General features: G+C 38.9%; 1 protein-coding gene across 1 annotated transcript in view; it reads left to right on the forward strand.

The window, feature by feature from the left end:
• The first annotated feature begins 4,198 nt into the window (after nucleotides 1-4,198).
• Nucleotides 4,199-14,618, forward strand: part of tonsl (tonsoku-like, DNA repair protein) — a 103,112-nt gene continuing 92,692 nt past the window's right edge. Inside the window, exons 1-4 of the mRNA XM_028817465.2 lie at nucleotides 4,199-4,421; nucleotides 4,535-4,630; nucleotides 10,600-10,742; nucleotides 11,240-11,423. Of these exons, the coding sequence (XP_028673298.2) occupies nucleotides 4,397-4,421; nucleotides 4,535-4,630; nucleotides 10,600-10,742; nucleotides 11,240-11,423 (448 nt within the window). The 5' untranslated portion in view covers nucleotides 4,199-4,396. The remainder of the gene's footprint in view (nucleotides 4,422-4,534; nucleotides 4,631-10,599; nucleotides 10,743-11,239; nucleotides 11,424-14,618) is intronic.

Below are 14,618 nucleotides of genomic sequence, written 5' to 3' on the forward strand. Positions count from 1 at the left end.
CAGAATGTCAGGGTAAGTATAATGCTTTCCTGAACAAATGTGTTTTATCAAAGCGTAAAGGATTCATGCAGCAGAGCTTTGAAACAACTGGAGATGTGGTAGAATATTAGGGGGAGCAACCGCAAATAGCAAGTTACAGTAGTCAATGTGGAAAGTAATAAAAGCATGGAGAAGATTTTCAGCATCAGAAATGGAGAGAAATTAATGAACATGGGATATATTATGGAAATAGACGTAAGAAAGTTTCTTAATATGATTTGTGTGTGTAGAATAAGAAAGGGAGGAATCAAAAATGACATCAAGATTCCTAGAAGAAGAAGGTCTGATGATTTCATCACCATGAGTGATTGATAAGGAGTTCATCTACTTAAGATGAGCTTCAGTGCCAAATTAGTATGACTTGTATGTTGCAGCTTATGTTCCATCCAAGTTGTAAGCTAAGAAAACTCAGATGAGCTTTCACTTTCAAGACTGAAGTAGATCAGAGTATCAACTGCAAAGAAATGATAAACCAGTCCAAAGCAATGAACAATATGGCCAAGGGGAAACATGTAGATACAGAAAGGCAGAGGGCAGAGGACAGATCCTCGAAAAGGTCCTTGTGTGACTGGCACTGAGCTAGACTTGCTGATGCCAAGACTAAAAAATTCTTGCCTATCAGTCAAATAGGATTTAAACCACTGTACTGCCATAAGTAAATCAATAGTTACTTGAAATAGAGACGTTTTCACAGTTGTGCTGCACTCTGAAATCATTCTGAGATGGTTCCATCAGCTTAATACAAATTAAATAACTTCTGAGTTAGAAGGCCATAACATGCTTGAGAACTTTAGACTGAAAGAGTAGGTGTGAGATAGCAGCATCAAGAAAAAAAACTCTTTAATGTTAGGATTACAGAAGCAATTTTAAAGTAGCTGACAGTTCCAAGGATGTACAGCGGGGAAAATAATTACTGTATTGAACGCATCAACATTTTTCCTCTGTAAATATATTTCTAATGGGGCTATTGACATGAAATTTTCACCAGATGTCACTAACAACACAAGTAATCCACACATAAAAAGAAATCAAAACAAATAAGTCCATAAATTATGTGTAATAAAGTGGAATGACACAGGGAATAAGTATTGAACATGCTTACTGAAATTTATTTAATACTTAGTAGAAAAGCCTTTGTTGGTAATTACAGCTTCTGTATGAAGAAACTAGTCACAAGCATTGCTCAGGTGTGATTTTGGCCCATTCTTCCACACAAACTGTCTTCAAATCTTGAAGGTTCTGAGGGCCTCTTCTATGAACTCTGATGTTCAGGTCTTTCCACAGATTTTTAATTGGATTCATGTTGGACGACTGACTGGGCCATTCTAGTAGCTTCATTTTCTTTCTCTGAATCCAATTGAGAGTTTCCTTGGCTGTGTGTTTGGGATCAATGTCTTGCTGAAATGTTTCATCTCCAGCATCCTGGTAAATGACAGCAGATTCTTATCAAGCATGTCCCAGTGCATTTCTCCACTCATCCTTCCTTCAATTATATGAAGTCTGCCAGGACCATATGCTGAAAAACAGCTCCACACCATGATGTTCCTACCTCCAAACTTCACTGTTGGTATGGTGTTTTTGGGGTGATGTGCAGTGCCATATTTCCTCCAAACATGGCGTTGTGCAATGACATCCAAAGAGTTCAATTTTGGTCTCATTTGGCCAGACTATATTCTCCCAGTATTTCATTGGCTTGTCCAAATGTTGTGCAGCAAACTTTAAACGAGCTTCAACATGCTTTTTTTTTTTCAGGAGTGGAGGCCATAGAGGTTGAGTTTATGCCCAGAGGGGACTGGGCGGTCTCATGGTCTGGAACCCCTGCAGATTTAATTTTTTTCTCCAGCCGTTTGGAGTTTTTTTTTTGTTTTTTCTGTCCTCCCTGGCCATTGGACCTTACTCTTATTCTATGTTAATTAATGTTGTCTTATTTTCTTACTTTGTCTTTTATTTTCCTTTCTTCATTATGTAAAGCACTTTAAGCTACATTTTTTGTATGAAAATGTGCTATATAAATAAATGTTGTTGAATGCATTACTTATTGTTTTCTTTGAAACAACTGTACCTGCTAATTCCAGGTATTTCTGAAGCCCTATGTGAGTGGTCCTTGGCTCTTGGACAGCTCTGATTATTCTTTTGAAATGATATTCTTTCCACGTCCAGATTATGGCCCCAATGGTGCTCACTGGAACATTCAGAAGTTTAGAAATACATATGTAACCAAAGCCATCAGTATGTTTTACAACAATAAGGTTGCAAAGGTCTTGAGAGAGGGGGTTGTTGTGGTGTGTTTTTTTTTTTTTTTTTTTTTTTTGCTTTGCTTTTACCCTTCATGAGATGCTTCTTGTGCGATACCTTGGTAATGAGAAACCTTTTATAGGCCATCAATTAGAACTAAACCAGCTGATACTAATTTGCACGGACAGGGGGCAGGATTGCTTCCTAAATACGGACAGATTTCAGCTGGTTTCTTGGCTTTCCAAGCCTTTTTGCACCTCCTTTTCTTCATGTGTTCAATTCTTTTTCCCTGTGTCATTCCACTTTATTACACATAACTTAATTTATGGATTTATTTATTTAGATTTCTTTGTATGTGTGGATTATTATATTGAAATTTCATTTCAGTAGCTCCATTAGAAATGTATTTACCGAGAACAATATTGACACATTCAATATTTATTTTCCCCACTGTATTTATTACTGTATTGTTTTAACAGTCAGTATTAGATAGATAGATAGATAGATAGATAGATAGATAGATAGATAGATAGATAGATAGATAGATAGATAGATAGATAGATACTTTATTAATCCCAAGGGGAAATTCACATATGATATTATGACATGAAGGTAGGATTTGACTGGGGTGCAGGGACAGGCCTCATCAAAGCACGTCATTATTAAATGTTGATGAAATTGGTGAAAATTTGAAACAGGAGCTGAAAGGGAGGGAAGGCAGGGAAAGATACAAAAGAAGGACAGGCTTGCTTCATTATTTAGGTTTTTAATTGTATCATAAAAAAATGAAGGCTTTTTTACAATTTTCATTTAAAGAAGGCATAGGCAGGGTGCAGGGTGAAGTAGTTTATTAAAAACAGAACAACAACTTTGGGTTATCATGGCCACTGTGTTATACTGCTATAGCATTGTTGGCTGCAGTTACTTCATCTATGTAAGTATGTTGATGGTCAAAGAAAGCCTGGAAATGCACAGTGAGGCCAGTCTTAAGTGGCACTCTCTCAAGGCACTGGTCTTTTGTTTTTTATAGATCGTAATGCTGAATTATACCATGATGTTGAATGCTTAAAGGACACCTCTCTGCGTTTCAAATGAGCTATTTTATTTAGTTCTGACCTGAGGGCTGTGTTATAGTGAACTCAATAAGTCTATCTAATGTGGATGGGAAAGGAGAAGATAGAAAAAGATCAGAAATAGATCCAGCAAGGACAGAGGGTCAGATATTTTTAAGGATTCTTTTGGTTAGACCTGCAAAACTTTATTCCATAGACTTTTAACGCTGATGCCATTAAGAGCTATGACGTTTAGCTAGATTTTGCAAGGTTTCAAATTAATGGAATACTTATCTATACTCACTTCTGCATCAAGTTGATATCCAATAAACAAAATGATTTTTACAATGTAGTTTCAGTAGTTTTAAAATGTAACAAATTTTATCTAAATTCCATTCATAGTTTGAAAAATACCTCTCCATTCGTTTTCAATCTCGTTTAATCTAGGCTAGGATCACAGCACGATGGCAGGAACCTTTCAAAGGAGCTAATGATACAGTATCTGCAGATTATCTTCAGTGTTGCAATTACCTCTGCCACCTTACTTGACTGTCACTGTAATATTATTCTGTTGTAATTATCCTTTATCTACATTGTTGTCGTTTACTACGACGAATAATATATATATATATATATATATATATATATATATATATATATATATATATATATATATAGTAAAAACTTTCACCTGAATCTCGAATGGATGGTTCGCTCGCTTTCAGACAATTTAGCGAGCATTTTACGTGCTCCTCCCTATATGACGTTTTGCGCGAATGGCCAGCCCTAGAGAGAGGCAGCGGGATTCTGGGAAATGCTGACAGGTCTTCTCTTGTAAATTATCCGAAGAGCCAAGGAGGAAGTGATTGGTGCTATACTCTCCCCTTTCCGCATCCACAAACCAATAAAAATCCGTTGGGCGAGTCAATTTCAAATGATTGGTGCTGCGCTGCTCGTAACCGTATACTGCCACCAATGACAGTATTAGTGTGTGCTGCGCGCGGGAGCTGCGTAACAAGAATAATGAAGAGATCGGCGGGCCAGAGTCGCAGTAAGTTGCTATTTCCAAGATGAGCTGCGAAAAGGACATTAGACGTGAGTACAATACGATTCAGCGGTTCACTTTGTTTGGGGGATCAAATGGTAAAGAGTAGAGCCTTTTGATTCGTCCGCGTGTACGGCGACTTTTCAACTTTTCTCTTTTGCAGACCTTCAACGGGCGAAGGGTAAAGCTCAGCGTAACAAAGATCTGAGAGAAGAGGCGAACGTGTGCAATCGTTTGGGAGAGCTACTAGCCAACAGAGGTAAGTAAACTTGATTTTTCGCCGAACATTTAACAACGGACACATTCGGCAGTGTCTCTGTACTAGCCATCCCCTTTTCGTAAATCAGCCCTGGGATGTCATTTCATCACAGGACACGCTTATGAATACTCCCATATTCTCTCAAACCTGGCTGTTATTGGTCATCCTCGCTAAAATACTTAAGATCTTATGAGTATGCCGACCCGAATAATAAACAAGCCATTTCTTATTGAGGGCTAAGCAGAAATTTGTACTACTCGCTCTGGGTGAATCTCCTGTCACAGCATTACGAATTTCAGTGGAATGTACGGTATATTATGACGTTAGTAAAGCATGAAGACATGTCCGGATTTATAGGAGTGATAATTTCCATTCCAAGATATTAATTTATTACTCTACTGATATTTTTTTTATTTCACAACAAAACATTAGTATACTTTTAAAAAGCACCCAGGATCATATATCCTGGTGCTTTAACTGACAAGGTGAGTAGTTGGCTGAAACGTCTATTGAATGTGCTTTGATTGTGCAGTCCCTAATAAGAACGGACAATTTTTGGTCCCTTTGACATGTACTGGGTATGCGTGAAATTTGTGATTTTAAACATCTGGAAGAAGGTCGATGTTTTTATTTACATATCTGCCTTCAATACAAATGGTTTTACACAGTGGCCTCCCTGTAACAGCACGTGTCTTTCTGATTTTACATTTGATTGTCATTACGGTAATCTGAATCGGTCATTGAAGAACACCGTAAAGATATATTAGTATAGGTAGTTTCTTTGACTTGCATTTTGCGCGCCATTTAATTTTTTTTTTTGAATTGGAATACATTTGTCACAATTTATTATATAAAAATAGTAATTATATAATATGAAAAATGTTCTTATAAACATTAGTGATAATTTAAAAAAAATTGCAGGAGCAACTCATATGTGACCTAATAATGACTAATGCAGGATAGAGATTGCGATAGTTCAAATTTCTTCGTTTTTTTCTTTTTTTCTACCAATGATTTCTTCTCTGTCTGGGATGCTTTACAAATGATAACTGGTTACAAATGCAAGCCCCACTTCCATGACCAAATACTAAACCAAACCCTCACTATACAATTGGCAGAACAGTTCTTATTTCAGGTTTGAGAAACTTCCCTCCACCTCTCAGGACAATGAACTATCTGACTTATCTCTCTTAAAGTCCAGCTAGCTCACACACTTCTGAGCATGAACTATGTTTGCTCTTTCAGAAACAAAAATGTCATAAAGCTCCTGAGCCAGGCCCTGTCTCTCACATCACATTAACTCTTTCAGGGCTGATGTCAACTTTTGTCAAAATTCAGGAGTAGAGGACGGTAATTGGCTGTAAACTGCAACAAAACTTACCCTTACGTTTTAGTTTGACTCCCATTGCTAGAAGGAAAGTTACTCATTAGACTCCAAGCTTGAAGCAAGTGATCTGGAGGTGGATATCAAAAACGAAAGTGAGGTACCAGCATCATCTGATCGTGGTGCTGAACACTTTCGTGTAGCTGATGCGCCTACAGCAGTGTTTGCCTGGGAGGACCACCAGGTACAAACCATGTTGTATCACACTGCAATCTCCACCGCCACCCACCTGCTGTGCAAAAACAGCCAGGCATCTGGCCCACCATGCATTCCTGCTGACCATCAAGGTGCGCCCATGCAGTCACTGCCGCCAGAAATGACAAGTATGCGCCAACAGCAGCCACAGCACATAGCATCAGACGTTTTATATTGACTTATGTGTGAAACCATTGCTTTGTGTGCTTTTCAGAAAACTGATTTTTTTGGGAAAAATATTCGGCACTCAGAGTTAAGACATTGCACTGGTCAGTTAGATAGATAGATAGATAGATAGATACTTTATTAATCCCAATGGGAAATTCACATTCTCCAGCAGCAGCATACTGATACAATAAACAATATTAAATTAAAGATTTATAATAATGCTGGTAAAAAACAGACAATAACTTTGTATAATGTTAAATGTTAACGTTTACCCCCCCGGGTGGAATTGAAGAGTCGCATAGTCTGGGGGAGGAACGATCTCCTCAATCTGTCAGTGGAGCAGGACCGTGACAGTAGTCTGTCGCTGAAGCTGCTCTTCTGTCTGGAGATGATACTGTTTAGTGGATGCAGTGGATTCTCCATAATTGATAGGAGCCTGCTGAGTGCCCGTCGCTCTGCCACAGATGTTAAACTGTCCAGCTACATGCCAACAATAGAGCCTGCCTTCCTCACCAGTTTGTCCAGGCGTGAGGCGTCTTTCTTCTTAATGCTGCCTCCCCAGCACACCACCGCGTAGAAGAGGGCGCTCGCCACAACCGTCTGATAGAACATCTGCAGCATCTTATTGCAGATGTTGAAGGATGCCAGTCTTCTAAGGAAGTATAGTCAGCTCAGTCCTTTCTTGCATAGAGCATCAGTATTGGCAGTCCAGTCTAATTTATCATCCAACTGCACTCCCAGATATTTATAGGTCTGCACCATCTGCACACAGTCACCTTTGATGATCACAGGGTCCATGAGGGGTCTGGGCCTCCTAAAATCCACCACCAGCTCCTTGGTTTTGCTGGTATTCAGTTGTAGGTGGTTTGAGTCGCACCATTTAACAAAGTCCTTGATTAGGTCCCTATACTCCTCCTCCAGCTCACTCCTGATGCATCCCACGATAGCAGTGTCATCAGCGAACTTTTGCACGTGGCAGGACTCCGAGTTGTATTGGAAGTCCGATGTATATAGGCTGAACAGGACTGGAGAAAGTACAGTCCCCTGTGGCGCTCCTGTGTTGCTGACCACAATGTCAGACGTGCAGTTCCCAAGACGCACATACTGAGGTCTGTCTTTAAGATAGTCCACGATCCATGCCACCAGGTATGAATGAACTCCCATCTCTGTCAGCTTGTCCCTAAGGAGTAGAGGTTGGATTGTGTTGAAGGCGCTAGAAAAGTCTAGAAACATAATTCTTACAGCACCACTGCCTCTGTCTAAGTGGGAGAGGGATCAGTGTAGCATATAGATGATGGCATCCTCCACTCCCACCTTCTCCTGATATGCAAACTGCAGAGGGTCAAGGGCGTGTTGAACCTGTGGCCTCAGGTGGTGAAGCAGCAGCCTCTCCATGGTCTTCATCACATGTGATGTCAGAGCAACAGGCCGGAAGTCATTCAGCTCACTAGGACGTGATACCTTTGGGACTGGGGTGATGCAAGATGTTTTCCAAAGCCTTGGGACTCTCCCCTGTTCCAGTTAGCACCTGTGCTTACAGAAATGTTTATTTAAAAGAATCCACAATCATTTCTGTGCCCAGGAAGCAAAATATTTCCATTTTAAATTATTATTACAGGCCGGTAGTGCTGACCTCTGTTAAAATGATTAGCCTATTGAGTCTTGACAGATTTTTCTCCTTCACCACAGTCTGCCAACAGGTCAGTTAAGAATGTAGTTAATATGGCTGTCCAGCTACTTATATCAGGATCTTATTTGTGGATTTCAGTTTTGTATTTAACACAACCATTCCAGAGCAGCTTCATGGTAAATGTCTCAAAATATGAGTGTATATTGTGCTAAATGTCTTCGGATCCCTGACTTTCTAAGAAACAGGTGACATACTGTGAAATTGGGCAAATATTAGTCAGGGCTCCTGACCCAGAACACAGGGTCATCTCAAGGCTGTTTTCTGTTCCCTCTCCTTTTCTCTACCTACACTAATGACTGCACCCCCCAGCCCCCCATGTTAAATTGCTGAAATCTGCCAATGATACCACTTTGATTGTCCTAAATACATTTAGAAATGAGTTGCCATATCATAGCGAGATGGATCGGCTGGATAGTTGGTGCACCCTCAAATCTCAACTTAAATACTTGGGGGGAGGGGGGAAATGAAGTAGTTGCACCTTTTAAAAAGACACTGCTTACCCCCTATTCCCCAAATTCTAAATAATATCACTGTCAACAGGGTGGAATCATTTTCATTTCTTGGCTCATCTATTACTCATATGCTGAACTGGGAGAAAAGCAAGCTTCTCTTGTCAAAAGAGCTCTGGAGTTTAACCTTTCCTAGTCAGTGCTGGTTCGATTTTATTGAGCCATCATTGGAAAAGCATCATCACTTTCTCCGTAATTTTCTGGTATGGCAGTGAATCTGCTCACTCAAAGCTTTCACTGCAGCATGTATTTTGGACAGCAAAAAGGATTGTGGGACTAAAAGTGAACTCTATTGAGAACCTGTATGCATCATGGGTCAGAAACCGTGCTGGAAATATAATTTAAGACTGTACTCCCCTGGGTAACTATCTTTTTATTTAGTTATTACTATCACAAAAACTTTGCTGGTCAATTAAAACAAGCATTACTAGGCACATAATAATTTTCGTTTCCACTGCACTCATTTTGGTTAAACACAGTCTCTGATTCTGTTTTTTCCTAACCACAAAATCATATTTACTGCTTAAAGACTTGCTTGATCTATTACTAGGCATAAGTGTATTTCTGCACTGTCAACTTGTTTTATTTTTCTTTTGTGCAGTATATTATCAACAGTTATACAGGTATATAATGTTGGGATGGTTTTTATGTATTCTTTTGTGTGGAGTTAATTGTATTTACTTTTGTTATGTGTGTGGAAGTAACACCAAGAGAAATTTCTAGTTGACTTTTTTTTTTTCCTTAATAAATAAAATCATCACTTAAAAACTGCATTTTGTGTTTACTTCAGTTATCTTTGTCTAATATTTAAATTTGTTTGATCTGAAACATTTAAGTGTGGCAAACGTAAAAAAAATAGAATCAGGTAGGGGCAAATACTCTTTCACAGCACTGTTGTGTGTGTGTATAGTGTGTGTGTGTGTCTATATGCGTGTACCTAATAAATTATAAAAACTCCTTGATGTGTTCACCTTTGCTGACAGTAGACCTGAAACGATGCAGAAGTACATGCAGGAGATCAGTATGAAGTAATGAGCCTGCAATTTTGAAGCATGTTTGCACTGTCAAATCATCTGTAAAATGGTGATGTCTTGAAGGTTTATTTATTTATTTATTGATTGATTGATTGATTGTTAAGTCAGCTTTTTAATGACTAAATTGTGTATGTTGTTCGATTGACTCTTCGGCAGTAGCTGTGATCATCTAGGCATTGTTCAGGGTATGCAATACCCAAAAAGGAGACTCTATAAGGATCATGCTTCCTCGGCAAGCCTGGCTATGAACCTCATTAGATAAGAGGGTCCCTATGAACATCAAGGGGGAGACCTGCATTTGTTGACGCCATCTGTCCGGCTCTCTCAAAATGTTTAGTTGTTATGACAGTTTTCTTTTACTGGGGAAGGTAATTTCATTACATGAACTGCAGGACCATTTGGTGTGTGGTCATTTCTTATTCTGCCTGCTTCTCTTGCTCAGCCAGTCATGATGCTTTGACGTCTATCTTAAAATGTGGCCCTTGAATTTTTGCAGAATCTTTATGAATCTATACATATGGCTGGATGTCTTTGTATTTTTTCGGTTGAATAAGCTCCTGGTTTGCTTCTAGATCTTATCTCATGGCAAAAATCTAAGTCAATATGAAGGACTCCAGAATGACATACATTTTATACATTGCTGTATGTAGTCATTTTTGTTATACTATTGTTGTAAAATGCAAGTTCTAAATGCTATTTTAAGCATTACTATTTTCGGGTGTTTTACTAAAGATAAGCACATGTTCCGTTGTCTTATTAACATCAGCCTAATGAAACTATAGAGGCAGTGGTTTAGTAGCTAAGGCACTCCGCTGTAGACCATTGGGTTACTGGTTTGACGTGTGCCACAGGCTCACTGTCTTACCTCCCTATGTCACCCAACCAGTCTGTGTATGAAATAAATATGTATTTCTATTTAATACATGTATGTTAAGCTATTTTTTTTATTTCTCTGACTTTTAGATAACCATAGCCCTTTGCTTCTACAGGAGACTTTAGTGCAGCAATTGAGGAGCATCTTCAAGAGCTACACCTGTCTGATACCCTGAATGATGTCATCGGCAAGGCTGTTGCACACAGGAAGATCGGGGAGTGCTTTGCAGAACTGGGCAACTATGACAAGGCACTGAAGGTCTGCCCCAATCTGTCAAGGTGCATGTGTCACACACAGACTTTAGTGCATTAAAAGCCTTCATGCTTTGATTTGTTTGTTTTATGCTGCAGTGTGAAACCCTCCGTGATATCGTTGACTGAATTGTTTAGGTAGCAATACTTTCATTACAGTTAAATATTCTTCAGTAATGCATAATTCACAATAAATGTCTGTTTCTGACCATTTTCAAGTACCACTGAACTTCAGACTCAGCCCACATGGGATAGCTATATGCCAATCCAGAGTGTGGAGCAAACTCAGTCCTTAATCCTTGACCCTGTATGGCCCAGTTCCTCCCATTTTCTTATTCCACAACTTTACCCTGCCATTATGTTAATTCCTTTCTAGAGAAAGAGAATCTTTCTTGAGAGTTCTTCATAAAAATTAACATTCCAATACAAGCGTTTGATTAAATCTTGATGTTTTCAAGGATGTCGGCTGATGTAAAATTTTAAATTTTTTTTTCTTATGGATAGCATCAGCGTCAGCACCTGGCACTTGCTCGATCAGTTGGTAATGACCCAGAAGAGCAGAGGGCCTGGGCAACCATTGGTCGCACTTTCTTATACCGCAATGAGACTGACCAATCTCAGGAGAGTCTACAGAAGGCAGAGGATGCCTTTAAGAGAAGCATGCGCATTATTGATGAAAGACTAGAAGGTAGGACCCATTTGCTGATCGATGTTATGTTTATAACTCTTTTCGTATGTGATAAGTAGAAATATCACCATTTTATTTTTGCTTGTACTAGGGGGCTCTGCTCACTTCGCTCACCCAACCCGGGTTTGGTTTACCAGATATACAATTTAAAGATATTGTTATTTTCATGGGAATTGTTACATATGCATTATTTTCACTTTTACGGTAAAACTTTTGTAAAAACAATACTTGTCCTTTATTTCTGGCCCCGGGCGTGGTTAAATCTCTTTCTCGCAGGGTGTATAATGCTGCTCGTGTTGTGAAGGGGAGGTGGCTGAATGCACGCTAAGGAGAAGCGGTTGGATCATCTGCTGGCTTGTTGCTGCTGCTGCTGGCACGCTGAGTGTTCTGCTTGTCGCGCTGCACGTCGATAATTTAAAAGCCTGTACAGCAGCGGTCCTTTTGCTACTTTCGCATCTCTGTCGATCGCGTTGTGAATTTGGGGCTTAATGCACGCTAAGGAGAAGCGGTCGGATCATCTGCTGGCTTGCTGCTGCTTGCGAGCTGTGTGTTTCGTTGTTTTAAGAGCTGGGAGCAAATGATGTCTGTCTGCCAAAAGCATTCCAACAACTGCTAGGTTAGATGTCCGTGAACTTGTTTTAAATGTTATCTCACTGCCGCGTCTCGTGGGATGTCAAATTTTCTTCTGGGAAGATCACGTCTCGTCTCTCTCCCAAGATTTTTTTTTTATAATGGAGAGATATAATTTTGTAATACTGAATCATGGGAAGTTAAAACACCCATCAAACCTTTTTTTTTTTTTTTTTTTTTTTTTTTATATATAAAGACTCATGGTTTAGACTACTGGTTTTTAAACTTGCCATTGTGGAAGGAAAAAAAGAAAGTTACTTAATAGTGCTTGTTGCTTATAGCTTGATGTTTGATGCAAATCAACCAAGATTAAGATAAATAAGATGGAGAAAATGCTTGAATTTGTCTATTTTAGCCATTGAATTGTTGTTCCTAAGTCGCATCATGAAAATAAAAAAATCACATTTCAAAAATACACTGTTAGTGAGGAAAATGGGCTACACGACATTATGTGAGGTAATGCCAGAGCTTCCTGTTATGCCAATGATCCAGTAAAAAGTGAAGTAGAGTAAAAAGATACTGAAATGAAATGCCAATATAGAGATGAAAGGCATGTAAGTGTATAGTGCAGTCCAAAGTGATTGAAGAGGTGGGCCCATGACTGTGTGTTAAGGTGGTAAGGTGGGATAAACTCTCTTCATTGGACTAGCTACTGAAAGTCTATGAAAGACCAAAGGTGATATAGATGTGTAGTAGCAATGATATATGCTGATGCAGCGATTTCATTTTAAACTATTTTCACCAAAAATGAATTACTTTTTCAAGTAACTACTTATTTTTTCTTTCAAATTAAAAAAAAAAATATATTTTTAGATAAGCACAAGTATTCCCTCTGCCACCATTTCTCAAGACATTTTACATTGCTTCATTAAAATGGCAGAATACATATGATAACTGAGAAGACTATTATTTGAGTAAATATGTTATGGATTCAAATTGTTTTTGCATGAAAAACAAGATTGTAGTGTTGAAATTTGGGAATGTGAAGGAATCCTCTAAGCAAAAGCTCTTGCAGATCTTCTTGAATTCTTACATTACTGGCAACTAACCCTAAGCTTTATTAAAGCCATTGATCTCATTGAAAACCCTTATAATTGACCTGCTGAATGTTGTTTCATTGCTGACTTGCCCTTCTTTTATTATTTTCAAAGTGTGCTGAATAAAAGTCTTTAAAGCACTTGTGTTGTGTTACTTTAAATACAGTGTATTGTAAATTTGTTATTACTAATTATGTTAATATGTTTTTGAGCTCCTGGATCTCTGCCATTTTTAGATGTTATGCTCCTAGAAAGCGCTTACTCTCTTAAAAATACGTGCTTGAGAAGTAGTGAATCCTAGACCTTGGCTTGTTTAAATTACCAAGGCACACTTCGGGTGTAAGTTACGCACTTCTCCAGAAGTCTAAGACACACTTTCATTTATTTCAGATGTGGTTTATCTTGGAATTTTGCCTTAATATAGTTGCTTTATAGCGCCATACATGTACAGTATTACAACTGCTTTAAGCAACGAGACTTACTAGCTTAGCATAAGCAGACCAAATGGTTAAGCTACACTTGTACCAATCACCAAAGCCGATTCCTGCTTACCATGCTGCTCTTATTGGAAAACTTCTTTTCCTCAGCTGCTAACTCCTATAGGAGTATGGCAATCGTCTACACCAGGAGCTCTTATTACCTTACCTTGACTATATTATTATAAAGATTCCTGTGTTCATTGTTTTGGTTCATCCAAGATACAGTTATTGTTAACTGTATTGTTTATATAAGTGTTAGGTATCTGTTTTATAGCGCCCCTCATGTACAGCCTTACCTGGATGCGGACAGTTGACTTAAGCTAAGGGACTAACTAGCTGTGCACAAGCAGACCAGACGGTTGTCCTCAGATCTGAGCTATACCTGTGCCAATCTCCAAAGCAGGTCCCTGATCACAGCGCTGTTTTGTATTGAAGATGTCTGTTCTCAACTGCTAACCCCTGTAGGAATATGGCAGTAACCCACACCAGGTGCTCTTAACAATATACAGTGCATCCAGAAAGTATTGACATCGCATCACTTTTTCCACATTTTGTTATGTTACAGCCTTATTCCAAAATGGATTAAATTCATTTTTTTCCTCGGAATTCTACACACAACACTCCATAATGACAACGTGAAAAAAAGTTTACTTGAGGTTTTTGCAAATTTATTAAAAATAAAAAAACTGAGAAATCACATGTACATAAGTATTCACAGCCTTTGCTCAATACTTTGTTGCTGCACCTTTGGCAGCAATTACAGCCTCAAGTCTTTTTGAATATGATGCCACAAACTTGGCACACCTATCCTTGGCCAGTTTCACCCATTCCTCTTTGCAGCACCTCTCAAGCTCCATCAGGTTGGATGGGAAGCATTGGTCCACAGCCATTTTAAGATCTCTCCAGGGATGTTCAGTCAGATTCAAGTCTGGGCTCTGGCTGGGCCACTCAAGGACATTCACAGAGTTGTCCTGAAACCACTCCTTTGATATCTTGGCTGTGTGCTTAGGGTCGTTGTCCTGCTGAAAGATGAACCGTCGCCCCAGTCT

This window comes from Erpetoichthys calabaricus, chromosome 13 (assembly GCF_900747795.2).
Source record: "Erpetoichthys calabaricus chromosome 13, fErpCal1.3, whole genome shotgun sequence".
In the NCBI taxonomy this organism is placed as follows: Eukaryota; Metazoa; Chordata; class Cladistia; order Polypteriformes; family Polypteridae; genus Erpetoichthys; species Erpetoichthys calabaricus.